This window comes from Pseudopodoces humilis, chromosome 30 (assembly GCF_049639895.1).
Source record: "Pseudopodoces humilis isolate 2021_Gansu_Grassland_sample_001 chromosome 30, ASM4963989v1, whole genome shotgun sequence".
In the NCBI taxonomy this organism is placed as follows: Eukaryota; Metazoa; Chordata; class Aves; order Passeriformes; family Paridae; genus Pseudopodoces; species Pseudopodoces humilis.
This window is the reverse complement of record NC_142229.1, coordinates 3,746,777-3,761,256: the sequence shown is the minus strand read 5'-3', so window position 1 is coordinate 3,761,256 and position 14,480 is coordinate 3,746,777. Positions and strand designations below refer to the sequence as shown.

Here is a 14,480-nt window from a genome sequence, read left to right as displayed (position 1 = left end):
GGGTCGTGCCGGCTGGCCCTTCCCCGCTCCCAGCCCTCCAGATGTTTTATTGCCCTGTGTTTAATTAACATTTCCAGCCACGTGCTGAATGGGGAAGCTGAAATCTGCCCCTTCTTCCCAGACAGCTCCTTGTTTAGGGGTACATGGAGTAGGGGTATGGATATGTTCAGGGGTCTGTGTGAGTCACAGGATGCTAAAAAATATAAATGGTCACCTTATGCGTTATTTTTTCCCATATTTCTCATAAATACGGGATGAATCCTCAAGGCATGAGGACACAGCTGGTTCTCAACAGGGGACAGTGGAAGGTGAACGTCTTGTGCCACCCCGCGCTCCCCAGGTTCCCCACAACTTTGCACTCCTATGATCTCCTAAATCATAAAAAGGCACTGGCAGCCCTGAAGTTTTGGAGTGCTTCCCAACATTTTTGTAGGTTCTACAAACACAGGAGAGCCTCTCCAATGTGTTTCATCCATCGGGAGGTGACATCTGGTGCTGTGGGGGTGATGGCCGGATGAATGGATGGGGGGATTCATGGGATGGAAGGGATGAGGGGTGTAAGGTGGACCATCTAACACCCCAGGACTCTCAGCCACCCCAGGGCTTTTAGGTGCCTCAGGAGCCTTGGACATCCCAGGATCCTCCATCACTCCATTCACCATCTCCCACCCCATCCCACTCCCCCAGACACATTTTTCCCTGGGAGATGGGGGCACGAGGATATTCCTACCCCCCCCCACCTCCTCAGCCAAAGCCTGAGACAAATCCTGACAGAGCACTGGAACCATCACTACCTCTGGGGAAAAACTGGTGGCCTGGGGGGCTCCTTAAACCCCACCTCTGCCTCCGGGGGCTCGGAGACCTCGGGCCCCCGTTATTTCCCCCGTGTGTGAAGGTGAGGGGTCGTGGATGAGTTTCTCCCCGTGGCCCACGAGCCCGCACGGGCGGGGGGTGAGACGCCCCAGGAGTTTTGGGGGAACCTCCGCCATCTCCGCGTCCTTGCTACTCTCTCAACTTTAAGGAGACCCCGAATGTGGAAGAAGGTTCTGGGGAGAGAAAGGGGACCCGATGGAAGGCCACCTCGAAATCCCACGAGCAACCCCTCCCCAGGCGGTCCCAGCCAGATGTGGGCAGCGGGGGAGGGCTGGGGGAACAATGAGCTGCTAATGTCGATTTAACACATTCTGGGGACACCGCCAGGCGAGGGCCCACCCGCTGTCCCTCCCCTCACCTACCCCTCTGCCTCAGGTCACCTCCCGTGTCCCCCCGGGCCACCTCCTGCCGCCCAAGAACACGTCTTCGGGAGGGTCACGGCCACGGGGAGCTGAGAGGCAGAATTTGGATGATTTGGGCTAAAGTTGAGACGCATTTACACCCCAAAAAGCTCCAGGCTCCGAACCGCTTCGGTCCCCGCAAACATCCCTGATATGCGCCCCCACTCCGGCTGGGAAATGAAGGAAATCCCTGGAAATGCCATTTTCTGCCCCCGGGGGCTGCGTTTGGGGGGTACGGGCACTGCGGAGGGCTGTGTGGGACATGGGCACTGTCGGGGCTGCACTGAGAACCCCGAGAAGCGCCTGGAGCGGGTGTCCCAGAACAGCCCGGGATAGCTGAGAACTGTCCTTGGGGTGCGTGACCCCGAGAACTCTCAGTGGACGGGAGTCTCCGAAAATTGATGTGGGACGGGGGACCCCGGAACATCCCGGGAACGGGGCCCCCAAGAGCACTCTGAGATGGGGGAGCCCCAGAGCCGCCCCGGGCCGGGGGTCCCCGAGAGCCGCTCTGAGACAGAGAACCCCCGGAAACACCTGGGACGGGGGGGGCCGGGGGAGAAACCGAGCCGGGGGCGGTTTGTTCGGAGGGGTGGTCTCCCTGTCGGGGGTGGTCTCTCTCCCTGTCGGGGTCCGTTATTCGGGGGGGGTTCGGTATTTTTGGGGGGTGGTCCATCCACTCAGGGCCGTGCTCCGGCAGATCGGGGGTGCGGGGCAGCACCGTGTGGGCGTGGCCCTGTGGGGCGGGGCTGTCTGGGGCGGGGCTGAGCGCTTCCGGGGCGGGGTCTCGGTGCCGGTAGCACCGGAGGGGCTGGACCGGGGCAACGGAGGGGCGGGGCGGGAGGCGGGACCGGTAGCACCGGAGGGGCGGGAGGCGGGACCGGGGGCACTGGCGGGGCGGGCCCGGGGAGGGATCGGTAGCACTGGAGGGGCGGGGCCGGAGGCGGGGCCGGGGGCACCGGCGGGGCGGGGCGGGGGGCGGGATCGGTAGCTCCGGAGGGGCGGGGCCGGGGGCACCGGCGGGGCCGGGGGCGGGCCCGGCGGGCGGAGCGGGCGCGGCCATGGCGCTGAACCTGGCCAAGAACGGGCGGGCGCTGCAGGAGGCCTACGGGAGCGTGGTGGCCGCGGGGAGCCCCACGGACTGGTGAGGGAGGGGCGGCGGGGACCGGGGACGGTGAGGGGGGACGGGGACGGGGACGGGGACGGGGACGGGGATGGGGATGGGATGGGGATGGGGAAGGGGATGGGGAAGGGGATGGGGAAGGGGATGGGGATGGGGATGGGGATGGGATGGGGATGGGGAAGGGGATGGGGAAGGGGATGGGATGGGGAAGGGGATGGGGATGGGATGGGGATGGGATGGGAGGGGGATGGGGAAGGGGATGGGGAAGGGGATGGGATGGGGAAGGGATGGGGAAGGGGATGGGGAAGGGGATGGGGAAGGGGATGGGGATGGGATGGGGATGGGGAAGGGGATGGGGATGGGGAAGGGGATGGGGAAGGGGATGGGATGGGGATGGGATGGGATGGGGATGGGGAAGGGGATGGGGAAGGGGATGGGATGGGGAAGGGGATGGGGATGGGGATGGGATGGGGATGGGATGGGATGGGGATGGGATGGGGATGGGATGGGGGAGGATGAGGAGCGGGGGGGAGGGTGAGGTGTTCGGAGGGATGTGGGAGTTTGGGGTGGGGGATGGGAGTGTAGGGGGAATCCGAGGGGGTGGGCAGGGGATGGAGGGGTGCAAGTGAAACAGAGATGGGTGCGGGTGGAGGGCCTGGGAAAACATTTCCGGCTGGGCCAGTGGCTTGGGGGAACATGGTGTGACAGGGACCAGACTGTGGGGGTGTTTGGGGGGATGTGGGGTGTATAGAGGGACTCAGGGGTGTGGGATGGATGGGGAGGTAGGGGGGCGATTGGGGGGTGGGCTGTATGAGAGGATCAGGGGGTGTCTGGGGGGATCAGTAATTCCCTGGGCTGTGGGCTGGCAGGTCCCTGTGGGGCTCTGCACTTCAGAAGGTGTCAGGGGTGTGTGAACACCCCAGATGAGCACTGTGCTGCCTAAAAATACCATTTCTGCCTTAATTTTAGGGCTCTGTTCACCTATGAAGGCAACAGCAATGATCTACGGGTGGCCGGCTCCGGAGGTGAGGATTTTGGGGACCATCACCCTGTTTCCATGGCTTCCAGGGTCTGGGGGGCTTCCAGGGCTCATCTCACTGAACCTGCCTGAGATGCTGGGGGGGTTTTAATCCCTGAGAGTGTTTTGGGGAGTGCCCTTGGTGGTGGGACAAGGGTGGGAGCTGTGTTGGGGTGTCCGATGTGATTTCGGAGTGAGGAATATGGAGCAGAGCCTCACTGGCAGCTCTGCTTCGCCTTTCCTTTCATTTTTCTCCTTTCCAAAGGATCCAGAGTTTGGATGCTGACTGCTCTTTGCATCCCTGAAGTATTTTAGATCCCAGATTTAGGCAGGACCACGTGGTGCTCCGAAGCCGCTCAATCAGCCAGGGCTCCCTACTCAATGCTCTTAAAGCCCCTCTTGTCCGGTTCCCTTCTTCCCGCAATTCTTCTATTTATTTTTTATCTGGCTGCTGATTCCCACCCAAGCACTACTGGCTGGAAAGCCGAAGCCTTCAGGAAGCAGCACATTCAGACGGGTGTCCCTGCGCTCGGAATTTGCATCCTCTCATCCCTCCCCCACTTCTTCCTTAATTTCCAAGTGTTTTTCCCAGCCTGTGGAGCTCTGTGGAAGTTTCCGTGATGCTCCACGGGGTCTGGTGGAGCCCATGGAGCCAGGGAATTTTGTTGAGAAGAACTCTTCTTGTGTCACAAATGAGAGTTTTGTGGAGCTGCAGAGTGCCCTGAGCTCCCTGCAGATCCCTGCTACCCCCAGCATTCCTGTCATGTCCCTCTGTGCCAGCCCTCACCAACCAGCTTCAGACTTCCAACCTTCAACTTCCCTGCCGGGTTTGGAGCCAAATTTAGAGCCAAAACATAAATACTTAATAAGGAGAAGGAAATGATCCAGGTGATGCTGCGGAGCAGAGCAAGCTGTGTTGGTCGGTGTTACTCCTGCCAGGAGTGATAAGGACCAGTGGCTCTTTTCCCACTTTTCAGGGCTCAGGAAGAATTGTGGTCTGGGAGAATATTTTTGAGATGAGAATGTGCATTTTTGGTGGTTTTCTTCCTTTCCTGGTAGTTTATTGGTGTAGTGGGAGCGACGCTGTCCGCTTTCCATTGCCCCTGCCTGAGCCCTGTGTGGGGTTTTTCCTCTGGGGTTCACTCTCAAGTCCTCAAAGCAGCACTGAGACCACTCTGGGTGGGTGTAACAGGGAGGGAAGTGTTGAGGCAGGAGTTTCCCCATGGTGGACTTGCAGGACCTTGCCCCATGTTACTCTTTTGGTTCCTTCTCTGCTTCCCATCTTGCAAAGCAGGAACAAGGCTCAGCCAGTTCCTCCACCACTTCTCAGCAGCATTCCCACCCTCACTGAGGTGTTCCTGAGTATGGTTTTGTGCAGGAACCTGTGGGCAAAACTGCCTGCTCTCATTAAAGCTTCTGATTGATTAGGGAGTGTGAGCAGCTCCTTCCCTTTCTCTGTCATGCCTGCACTTGGTTGCAGATCCAGGATCTTTCCATATGGGATTTGTGAAGGCCTGAGGAAGACAAACTGTGTGATAAAGGCTGCTGGGGATGAGAGTGGGTGAGAAAAGGCTGGGGCTTGGCTCCCAAATAATCACGTGGATGATAAATGATCAGGTTATGTGTTTACAGAGTAAACACAGGGGTCTGAGACACTCAGGAGGTGTGACAACCCCACACCCAATGGGGAAAATCTCCAGGGAATACAGAGCTGGGCTGGGTTTGGCTGTTCCCACCACATGTACAGAACGGGCTGGACTCACCCCCTCTCCTTCCTCCTGGGACAGATGGGGGGCTGGAAGAGATGGTGGAGGAGCTCAACAGTGGGAAGGTGATGTACGGCTTCTGCCGCGTGAAGGATCCCAACTCTGGGCTGCCCAAATATGTCCTTGTCAACTGGGTGAGTGGGGACAGAGCTTGGCTTAACTGGGAGGGAGCTGGAGCCCCTCTGCCATGGAGCCCGGCTGGGAGAGCTGGGGGTGTCCAGCCTGGAGAAGAGAGGGCTCCAGGGACACCTCAGAGCCCCTTGCAGTGCCTTGAGGGGCTCCAGGAGAGCTGGAGAGGGACTCAGGCTCAGATCCAGGTGCTGCTGCCATGAATCCACCCTGGAGGGGCTCAGGTGAGCCAGTGCTGATGGTGTCTCCTTGCAGACGGGTGAAGGTGTCAATGACGTGCGGAAAGGAGCCTGCGCCAACCACGTCAGCACCGTGGCCAACTTCCTGAAGGTCTGATCCTCCTCGTGTCCTCGGCACTGAATGGTTTGGGTTGGAGGGCCCTTAGACTATCCAGTTCTTCTCCCCTGCCATGGTCAGGGATATCTTCCAGTAGACCAGCTTGCTGAAAAAATCCCTCTGGATATTTTCTCCTTCTCACCAGCACCCTTTTCCCTTCCTTGAGAGCTCTGGGAGCACAGACAAGACCCACTGGGGCAGGGTGGTGGGTTCGGGGGCTCCCAGAGTAACCCCCTCACCCTTATCCTGGATCCTCCTTCTCAGGGGGCTCATGTCACCATCAATGCCCGGGCAGAGGAGGATGTGGAGCCTGAACTCATCATGGAGAAGGTGGCCAAGGCCTCTGGGGCCAACTACAGCTTCCACAAGGAGAGCAGCAAGTTCCAGGACTCAGGGCCCCAGGCTCCTGTGGTGAGTTGAATCACTGAGGGCTTTTGGCTGCCTCTGGGTGGGGGGAAGGTCTGGGACCATTATCATCCCTTGATGGAAGAGGCACCCTGGCCATTGACATGTCTGTGGAATGTTCAGACTGGAGAAGGGAAGGCTCCAGGGAGAACTTAGAGCCCCTTCCAGTGCCTAAAGGGGCTGCAAGAGAGCTGGAGAGCACCAGGGCACGGAGTAACAGGACAAGGGGGAATGCCAGAGGGCAGGTTTGCAGCATGGAATCATGGGCTGGATTGGAGGGACCTTAAAGCCCATCCAGTCCCACCCCTGCCATAGGCAGGGACAACTTCCACTACCCCAGGGTGCTCTAAGCCCTGTCCAACCTGGCCTTGGACACTTCCGGGGATGGGACAGCAGCCTGTGCCAGGGCCAGCAATTCCCTGGTTTTGGCAATGTGCACCCAGATCTCCTTTTAATTGTGGGGCAAAGCATCAGGTTATAGGAACTTCTAAGAGAAGTCTCAGACTGTGCCGATTTGGGCTGACTGTTGACAAAAAATGCAGGAAAGGTGATTTCTCTGTGTCTTCCTCAGGGCTCTGTGTACCAGAAGACGAATGCGATGTCTGAAATCAAACGGGTCAATAAGGATAATTTCTGGGCCAAAGCAGAGGTGAGTGAACTCATGCCTCAGAGCACAGAGTGTTTGGATTTAGATGGAAATTATTCTCCATATGCTTATTCCCTGTCTGGGAACTGGGCAGTCCTGCCTGGAATCAAGAGCTCAGGGAAGTGCAGAGTTACTGCCCTGCAGTGCTCGGAGAGGAGGGGCTGAGTCTTGAAGGGAAAAAGGTGCTCCTTTATCCCATCTTTTTTGCTCAGGGCTGCTGGGGTGAGCTCAGGAGGGAGAGCTGGGGTGCACCCAGGCTCTCCTGGCAGACAGCTGGGCTGCATCCCAGCTCCCAGCAAAACCCGTATGGTTGAGGAAACTGGGTTTTGACCTCTCCGAGGGCTGCTCCCTTTTTCCTTCCCTTTCATGCTGGGTTTTATGGGGTTAAGCAATAACATATGAACCTTCTGACTGGATAAGAGGATCCACCACAAGCCCCAGGATCCATCGTGTGCCCTTGGATATGCCCTGTCCCCTGGGCCCTGCTGTGTGCCCTGGGGGGTTCCGAGCACTGGCACAGGTTGTGACAGTCACAGGTGTGTCACAGGCGTGACCCCCACACCTCAGCCCAAGCCTCTGTGCCCATCTCCCCTCAGAAGGATGAGGAGAACCGTCGGCTGGAGGAGAAGAGGAGGGCGGAGGAAGAGCGACAGCGGCTGGAGCGGGAGCAGCGGGAGCGGGAGCTGCAGGAGGCAGCGGGGCGGGAGCAGATGTTTAAAGCCAGATCCAGTGAAATTGAAGCCCAGAAGTGAGTGGGGTTTTGGGAAGGATTCCTAGAGCCCATCCTGCTGTCTGGGATCCCTTTGGTGCTGGGTGGCCCTGTCACTACCTCTCTGAGCTGCCCCCACTCCAGCAAAGTTTATTTCTTTGGAAGTGGTAGATCATGTCCATGCATTTCTCACTGCTGGAATTCCTGCAGTCCCACGAAATCTCCTTTAAGAGAACAGATATAAGGGCATCTTGCTCTGGCTGTGGAGGCAATGCCTCTCTGGCTAACCCCCAAGGAGCTTGGCTGCTTGTCCAGCATCATCCCTGAGTCTCCCTGCCCACGGATCTTGCTCCAGGACTACTCCTCCTTTTGCTTCCCAAATTCTTGCTTGACACCCATGGCCTCTATTTTTGTGGTGTCAGAGGTCCAGGGAGCTCCAAGCCCCACAGAGACAACTCCAGGGAAATCTGCCCAGCTCCCATATCAAGATGCTCATGTCCATATCCCTAAGGAAGAGATTTCCCTGGAATGATAGCACTATTTGGAGCAGCTCCTGCCCCTCTCACCGTGCTTCTCTCTTCAAGGGTGACCTGTAGCACCTTGAAGTGAGGGCCAAAGTGAAAGATGGCCTTTATGTGCTATTCCCAAGGAGCTGGAATAATGGGGTGAGGCCTCAAATTTTAGGCCTCAGTTTTAACACATTTGTTCCCACAGGAGACTCCAGCAGCAACAGGAGGCTGAGAACAGGGACAGGGAGCAGCAGCAATGGGTGAGCTCTGGTGCTGGCCCCAGGCAAAGTTTACCCATGATGGAGGGGACAGGGACCTGGGACAGGGAAATGGCCTCAAGTTGCACAGGGGAGGTTTAACTTGGTTACTGGGAAAATTCCTTCATGGAAAGGGTTATCCAGCTCTGGCACAGCTGCCCGGGGCAGTGCTGGCATCCCCATTCCTGGGGGGATTTAACAGCTGTGTGGATATGGTGCTTGGGGACATGGGTTAGTGGTGGCCTCGGCTGTGCTGGGGAACAATTGGACTTGATGCTCTCAGAGGGTTTTTCCAACCTAAATCGTTCCACGATTCCGTGACACCAAGTTCCTGTTCTTAGCCCGGAATTCCCGCGTCTCCCTCCCAGATCCAGGGTTTCCTCCTCATCCACCCTCCACTGCCACGGCAGTTCCTTGGGTCCAGAGGGGGCTGAAGGGAGCAGATGGTTCTGGATGGGGCTGGAGGGGGCAGGAGGGCTGGCTGGGGCTGGAGGAGTGGCTGGCTGCCCAGACCACTCCTGTGCCGCAGAAGGAGCAGGCCGAGGAGGCGCGGCAGTGGAAAGGCGTCAAGAGAAGCGAGTCGGTGGAGAAAGCCCAGGTGAGGAACTGGGACCCCGAGCCCCTGGGGAAAGGGGGCTGCCTCGGCTCTGCCCCCCTGAGCTGCTCAGGGCTTTGACTGGGCTGTGTGCCCTCCCTGGCAGGAGGCTGCCACGCTGATCGCGCAGAGAGCTGTGAACCCCCGTGACATCTTCAAGCAAAGGGAGAAAGCGGGGCCAGGCGATGCGGGGATGCCAACACAGCCAGGTATGGCCTGGGGACACAGGGAGGGTCCCAGTCCCCCACTGGGTCTCTCTGCACGTGGAGGGGTCCCAGTGGGACATGAGCTGACAGCAGGCTGCTCTCACCACATTGCTGTGCTGTGTCCCACACCTGGCTCCTGCCATTTTTCAGAGTGTGGCTCTAGCCAAGTTTTAATCACAAAGACAGATTTCCATACTCTGATTCCCCTTCTGAGCATTAAAGATTTTTTTGGGTTTTTTTGGTTTTTTTTTAATTATAGTTCAATATGTTAAGACTAGGAAAACACCACTATCGCAGCCTATCCTGACTGAATGAAATTTCACCTGGATTTTTGCACTGCCCCTGCCAAGCAGAATCTTGCGCTGTTAGAAGAGCCTGATCCAATCTCTCAGATAGAAATCAGGAAGTTTGCAAACCAGAGCTGAGAGTAGCTAAGGAAGTAGCTGTGACGAGCACGTGACACCTCAGGGTGACTGCCTCTGCCACCTCCTCCTCCCTGTCCTCCTCAGCCCAACCCCCTCCAAAGCACCTTAAATTGGTTCAGAATAACCACTTTCACTTGGTGACAGGAGCATGAATCCCTGCTTCCTTGGGCAGGCAAGCCATGGGTAGGAGAGGAGGGAATGCCACGCTGGGAAAATGTCTTTTTTGATGGTTGGACATCATGGGGAGAGACTGACTTCCTGAGGTATTTCATTAAGGTTTGATGGTTTTCATGGAGGAAAGGGAGATAAATGCCCTGGAATTGATCAGACACAGAGATAAGGGTAGGCAGGAGTCTTGGTGCTAGTAGGGCTTGTCTGGGAATTCTGCTCAGCTTTTGTTTGATTTGGAGGTGGAGATGAAGAGATACCAGTGCAGTTACCTCCTGCCACAGGAAACACACTGGCAGAAACCAGTTTGCATCATCCCCTCCCAGTTTGATATCTGTCGACTTCAGGGTGCTCTAAGAGTCCCCATGAAGAGCCAGAGGCAGGGCTGTCCAGCTCTTCCTCCTCCACAAAAACCCTTTTTTTTTTAAATTTTCCCTTGGCTGCTGCTGTAACCAGTTGCCAAACTTGTTTTCCACAACCAGGATTAGAGCTGGAAAATCCTGCTTGGGAGGTTGACCCAGCAGTACCTGTGGGTGCACAGTCAGGCTGGGAGCACCCCCTTGCCTGACAGGCTCCTGCAGCCCCTTCAACTCCTTTTCCAGGGAAGCTCCGCAGCCCATTCCTGCAGAAGGAGATGAACTCTGTGCCCGGTCCTGCCTCCCCCAGCCGGGATGTTTGGGGGTCCCTGCCAGCCTCCCCGGTACCTGTAGCTGGTACGTGCTTGGCTCCCTCCACTCCCCAAAGCTTTTCTCCTCGTCTTTCCAACTAGTTCTCACAAAACTTGGCATTTTGAGGCCGGGCTTGGAGATTCCATTTGGTTTTCCCCTGGGCTTTGTCTCCAGCCAGGGCTCAGTGTTGAGGATGAGGATGGTTCTTGCTTGTCTTTAGCCGAAGGCTCAGTGCCTGGGGGATGAGGATATCTCCTGCTGGAATTCAGGCTGGAATTCAGGCTGGAATTTGGCTCCATGCACCCCCAGCCTTCCTCCAGACCTGGCACAGGGGCTTGGGCTTTTCCAAAATGCCCCAAGGCCCAGCCGAGGTGGCTCCACCCCTGTGCAGGCGTTTCCCTGCTCCAGAGTTAGACTGGGTTGTTTCCTTGTTGAGGTGAAGTACACGGGCACAGGGTGACAGGAGGGACTGGCTTCCCACTGCCAGAGGCACACTATGAAGGTGGGGAGGCCCTGGTAGAGGCTGCCCAGAGAAGCTGTGGCTTCTGAAGTGTCCAAGGCCAGGTTGGGCAGGGCTTGGAACAACCTGGGACAGTGGGAGGTGTCCCTGTCAAACCACTTCCCAGTGATCATGGGGAGGAAGCAATTCCAGAGAAAGGCTGGCTGTGCCCAGAGGTCTCCCCATGTGCTGTAGGTGGCACTGAGGGCTGGCCCTTCCCTGAAGCATGGAATGATAGATTGGTTTGGCTTGGACAGGATCTCAAACCACCTAGTTCTACCTCCCCTGCCCTGGGCAGGGATCCAGGGATGAGCTGGGGCTCCAATGTCCCATGGCCGCTGTCACCACTAGATGCTGCTGTTGGCCAGGACCTCTGCTCCAGCCCTTCCCCTCCATGGGAATTTTTTCATCTTGAGGGAGTTTATCCTTTCCCTGTCTTTATCCCTTCCCTATCAGAGCTACATCTCTCCTCTGTCCTTTCCATTGCTCCCTTAAACCCCTGCCCACTCCATCCCGTGCTTCCTGCCTGATCCATCCCCCAGCTGGGCAGGAGACCCGGGGGACACCCAGCTCATGAGCAGGAATGTGGTGTCACCCCAGCTTGGAGCAGGAGCCAGGGCATGGTTGTGGTGACAGATCCCTTGTTTCTCCTCAGGACGAGACTCTGGATACAACTCTGGTGTCCCAGGGTCCCACATGGAAGAGAATCTGTATGAGGAGCCTCCAGAGCCCTTGGCCCTCTATGAGGAGCCGCCCCAGGTGAGTTTGAGAGGCAGGGGACCCCATCGGGGCCGGATCTGTGTGGAAGAGCACGTCCCATCCCTAGGATGAGCCTGGAACACTTTTCTGAGCTAAAATCGTAGGAAATGTCAAAACCCCAGAGGTCAGGTGTACCCGGGATACACCCATGTGGCAGAGGGGTGCTACTGTGTCTCTTCCCAATGCTCCCAGTACCAGGAGACACTGGTACTGAGTCCCAGTCCCCAGCTCCAGCTGTTGTCAGTGCCACATCCCAGAACCAGTGTGGGGAAAGGACCCACCAGCCTCTTCCAAAGCCCCTTCTCTTTCTCCTGCTTCTCTGCGCATCTGGACCCGGCGGAGTTGCAATTCCAGCTATTCCTGGTGCAGTCCAAGATTCTCCAGTGGCTCATTGCAGGGCTGTGCTGTGCTGCCATGTTGCCCTCAGAGTTGTGGGGCCCCTTGGATTTCTTTTGTGCTCACCTAACCATCAGCATTCCAAACATTTTCTCATTCTGGAATTTGTCTGGAAGTGTCCAGCAGGTTCCAAAGGATTCCAGAGGAGTCAGCCTTTCCTGAGGAAAGCAAACCACTGCCAGCTCAGGCTCTGGCAGAAATGCTTCAGAAGCTTGAGCTTATCTGTTGGGGGATGAGCCTCTGTCTGCAGCAGGGATCCCAAGAGATCAAAGCTGCCGCTGGTCTCCAGTGTTTCCAAGGGACAGGGATTGGTGTTGAGCCAGATGGAGATGTGGCCACCTTGGCTCTTTGGCCAAGAACTAGTTTGCTCCTGTGGCAGACACATGGCACAAATTCCCTGGAGTCCATGTTTTCTTCCAGAACTTCCAGCACGCAGGTCTCCAAGCCTTGGGGGCTGATGGACATTTCTGGGTATTGGACATTGTTGTTCTCTTTCCTCCCACTGTTCTCCTGGTAATTCCTGCTCTCCTCTCCTTCCTGAAGGAACAAGTTGACAATGCCAAATATGACTACAGGGTGGAGTACCAGGAGCCACCGGACCTGGCGGGGAAGGGGCTCTGTGCACGGGCACTCTATGACTACCAAGCTGGTGAGACCCCCAGAGCCATTGCCCTTGTCCTGTCCCTCCAGACCCTTGTCCCCAGTCTCCCTCCAGCTGTCTTGGAGCCCCTTTAGGCACTGGAAGGGGCTCTGAGGTCTCCCCAGAGCCTTCTCTGCTCCAGAGACATTCACAGACTGGACATTGACAGTTCTCCCAGCACGTCTCCAGAGCAGAGGGGCTCAGCCCTCCGAGCACCTCCATGGCCTTCTCTGGACTTGTTCCAGCAGCTCGACATCCCTCTTATCTTGGGACCCCCAGAGCTGGGGTAGTTCAGGTAGTCTGACCCCCCTCCCTCTGTTCCATTGCAGCTGATGACACCGAGATCTCCTTTGATCCTGAGAACATCATCACCAACATCGAGATGATCGATGAGGGCTGGTGGCGCGGCTACGGCCCCGACGGCCACTTCGGGATGTTCCCCGCCAACTACGTGGAACTGATAGAGTAGGGGAGCTGGTGGGGATCTGATGGGGGGGCTCCAGTCCCCCGAGACCACTCAGCTCCTGCCTGATTCTTCCAAACGACACGTGGCTTTTTCTTCTTCTCTATTTCTCTCTCTCTCTCAGTGAAATGCCATTCCCCAGTCCCTCGGCAGTGGGGACCCGCAGGCACTGCTCCCCTGTCCCCCACAGCTGCCCTTGAGTGGGTGAAGGAAGGGTCCCATCCCACCCTGAGCCCACAGTGCTGCTCTCCGCCCCCTCCCTTGGCTTTGGAGTGGGAAGGAGGGCGAGACAAATCCCTCACAGGAATTTTCAGGGAACAAATGATCTCCCCCCTGTGCTCCCTCCCACCCCGTGACCTTGGACCTGCTGCAGCCACACTGGAGAAGCCACTTTCCCAATTTTATTTCATCGGAAAAGCTCATCAGAATCATTTTGGAATCCTGCAGGGTCTGACATAACCAGGAGACGTGAATCCTGGCTCTGTTCCCCACCATCCTGAGCACACTGAGCTCGCCACTCTGTGATCCTGTGTTTTCCTCCCCGCTGTTCCCTTCTCTCACCCCAAACATGCTCCGGGGATTTGAATTGGGAGTGAATAACCTCCCCTGCAGCGCAGATCCAGCCTGGCCAAGCGTGTGGGACCCCCCCTCCCCAGCCCCCCAAACTCACTGTGAACAAGGAAAAGCCCAGCCCAGCCCTTCCCCCATACAGAGTTTCCCGCCCTGGTGTCACTTCAGGAATAGAAGGAGAGAAAGGGTTGGGGCTTTGGGGGGTCCCAGCTCACCCACCCCTCCTTCAGGTGCTGGGGGACATGGTGGCTTCTCTGAATCCCTCCCCCCGGGCCCTCCCCAGCTACAATAAAAGGGCTTTTCTTTGGTGATGGATGTAGCAGGATCCTGGTGGGAATTGAAGAGGGATGCCAGGGGTTTGGTGTCCATAATGCCAGACGTGTTATCACACCAGGTTGTTGTGAGCAGGGGCCAAGGAGGGGGTAATTAGGGATATAATTGGTCTCTACACTAATTTTCTGGGTCTAATGAGGGAGGAAGCAGCCTGCAGTGGTTGGGGTCGTGGGGTCTGGGTGGTCCCAAGGTGGAGAGGGGCTTTGTGGCTGTGGCTGGTGGCACCGGTGGTTTGAGAGCACTGGGGATATTGGGGGTGCAGGGACTGTGGAGAGAGCAGAGGGTGGACACGGAGCTACAGCAGAGATTTGGGAACATGAGGGATCTGGGGACATGGGGGACCCATGGTGGCAGCCAGATGGGTGCCACAGGCCATCTCCCACCCTTCCCTAACACAGGGGGTCAGGTGCTCACACAAGGACCTGGGGACATCATGTGGCCATGGGACAGAGAACTGGTGACACAGGTGGCCCTGCCGTGTGCCACGTGGGGTGGCATCACACCAGGGTGCTGGAGACACTTCATCCATCCCCTGCACTGGCATTGCCCTGTCCTGTCTGAGTCCCCTCACACCTCCCCATCCCCAGGG

General features: G+C 57.4%; 1 protein-coding gene across 1 annotated transcript; it reads left to right on the top strand.

Annotated features, from left to right (window-relative positions):
• Positions 1-2,315: 2,315 nt before the first annotated feature.
• On the top strand, positions 2,316-13,869 carry DBNL (drebrin like). Its single transcript, XM_088068345.1, has 14 exons — positions 2,316-2,415; positions 3,364-3,419; positions 5,200-5,312; positions 5,563-5,637; positions 5,908-6,054; positions 6,620-6,697; positions 7,291-7,442; positions 8,118-8,172; positions 8,699-8,767; positions 8,871-8,973; positions 10,166-10,276; positions 11,386-11,489; positions 12,429-12,534; positions 12,855-13,869. Exons 1-14 carry the CDS (start codon positions 2,333-2,335, stop codon positions 12,992-12,994), a joined length of 1,392 nt encoding a protein of 463 aa, XP_087924471.1. The 5' UTR covers positions 2,316-2,332; the 3' UTR covers positions 12,995-13,869.
• The last annotated feature ends 611 nt before the right edge of the window (positions 13,870-14,480 follow it).

Coding starts and splice junctions, on each gene's coding strand:
- DBNL (XM_088068345.1), top strand. CDS start 2,333: ATGGCGCTGAACCTGGCCAAGAACGGGCGGGCGCTGCAGGAGGCCTAC. Junction 5,313..5,562: donor AATATGTCCTTGTCAACTGG/GTGAGTGGGGAC, acceptor GTCTCCTTGCAG/ACGGGTGAAGGTGTCAATGA. Junction 6,698..7,290: donor ATTTCTGGGCCAAAGCAGAG/GTGAGTGAACTC, acceptor ATCTCCCCTCAG/AAGGATGAGGAGAACCGTCG.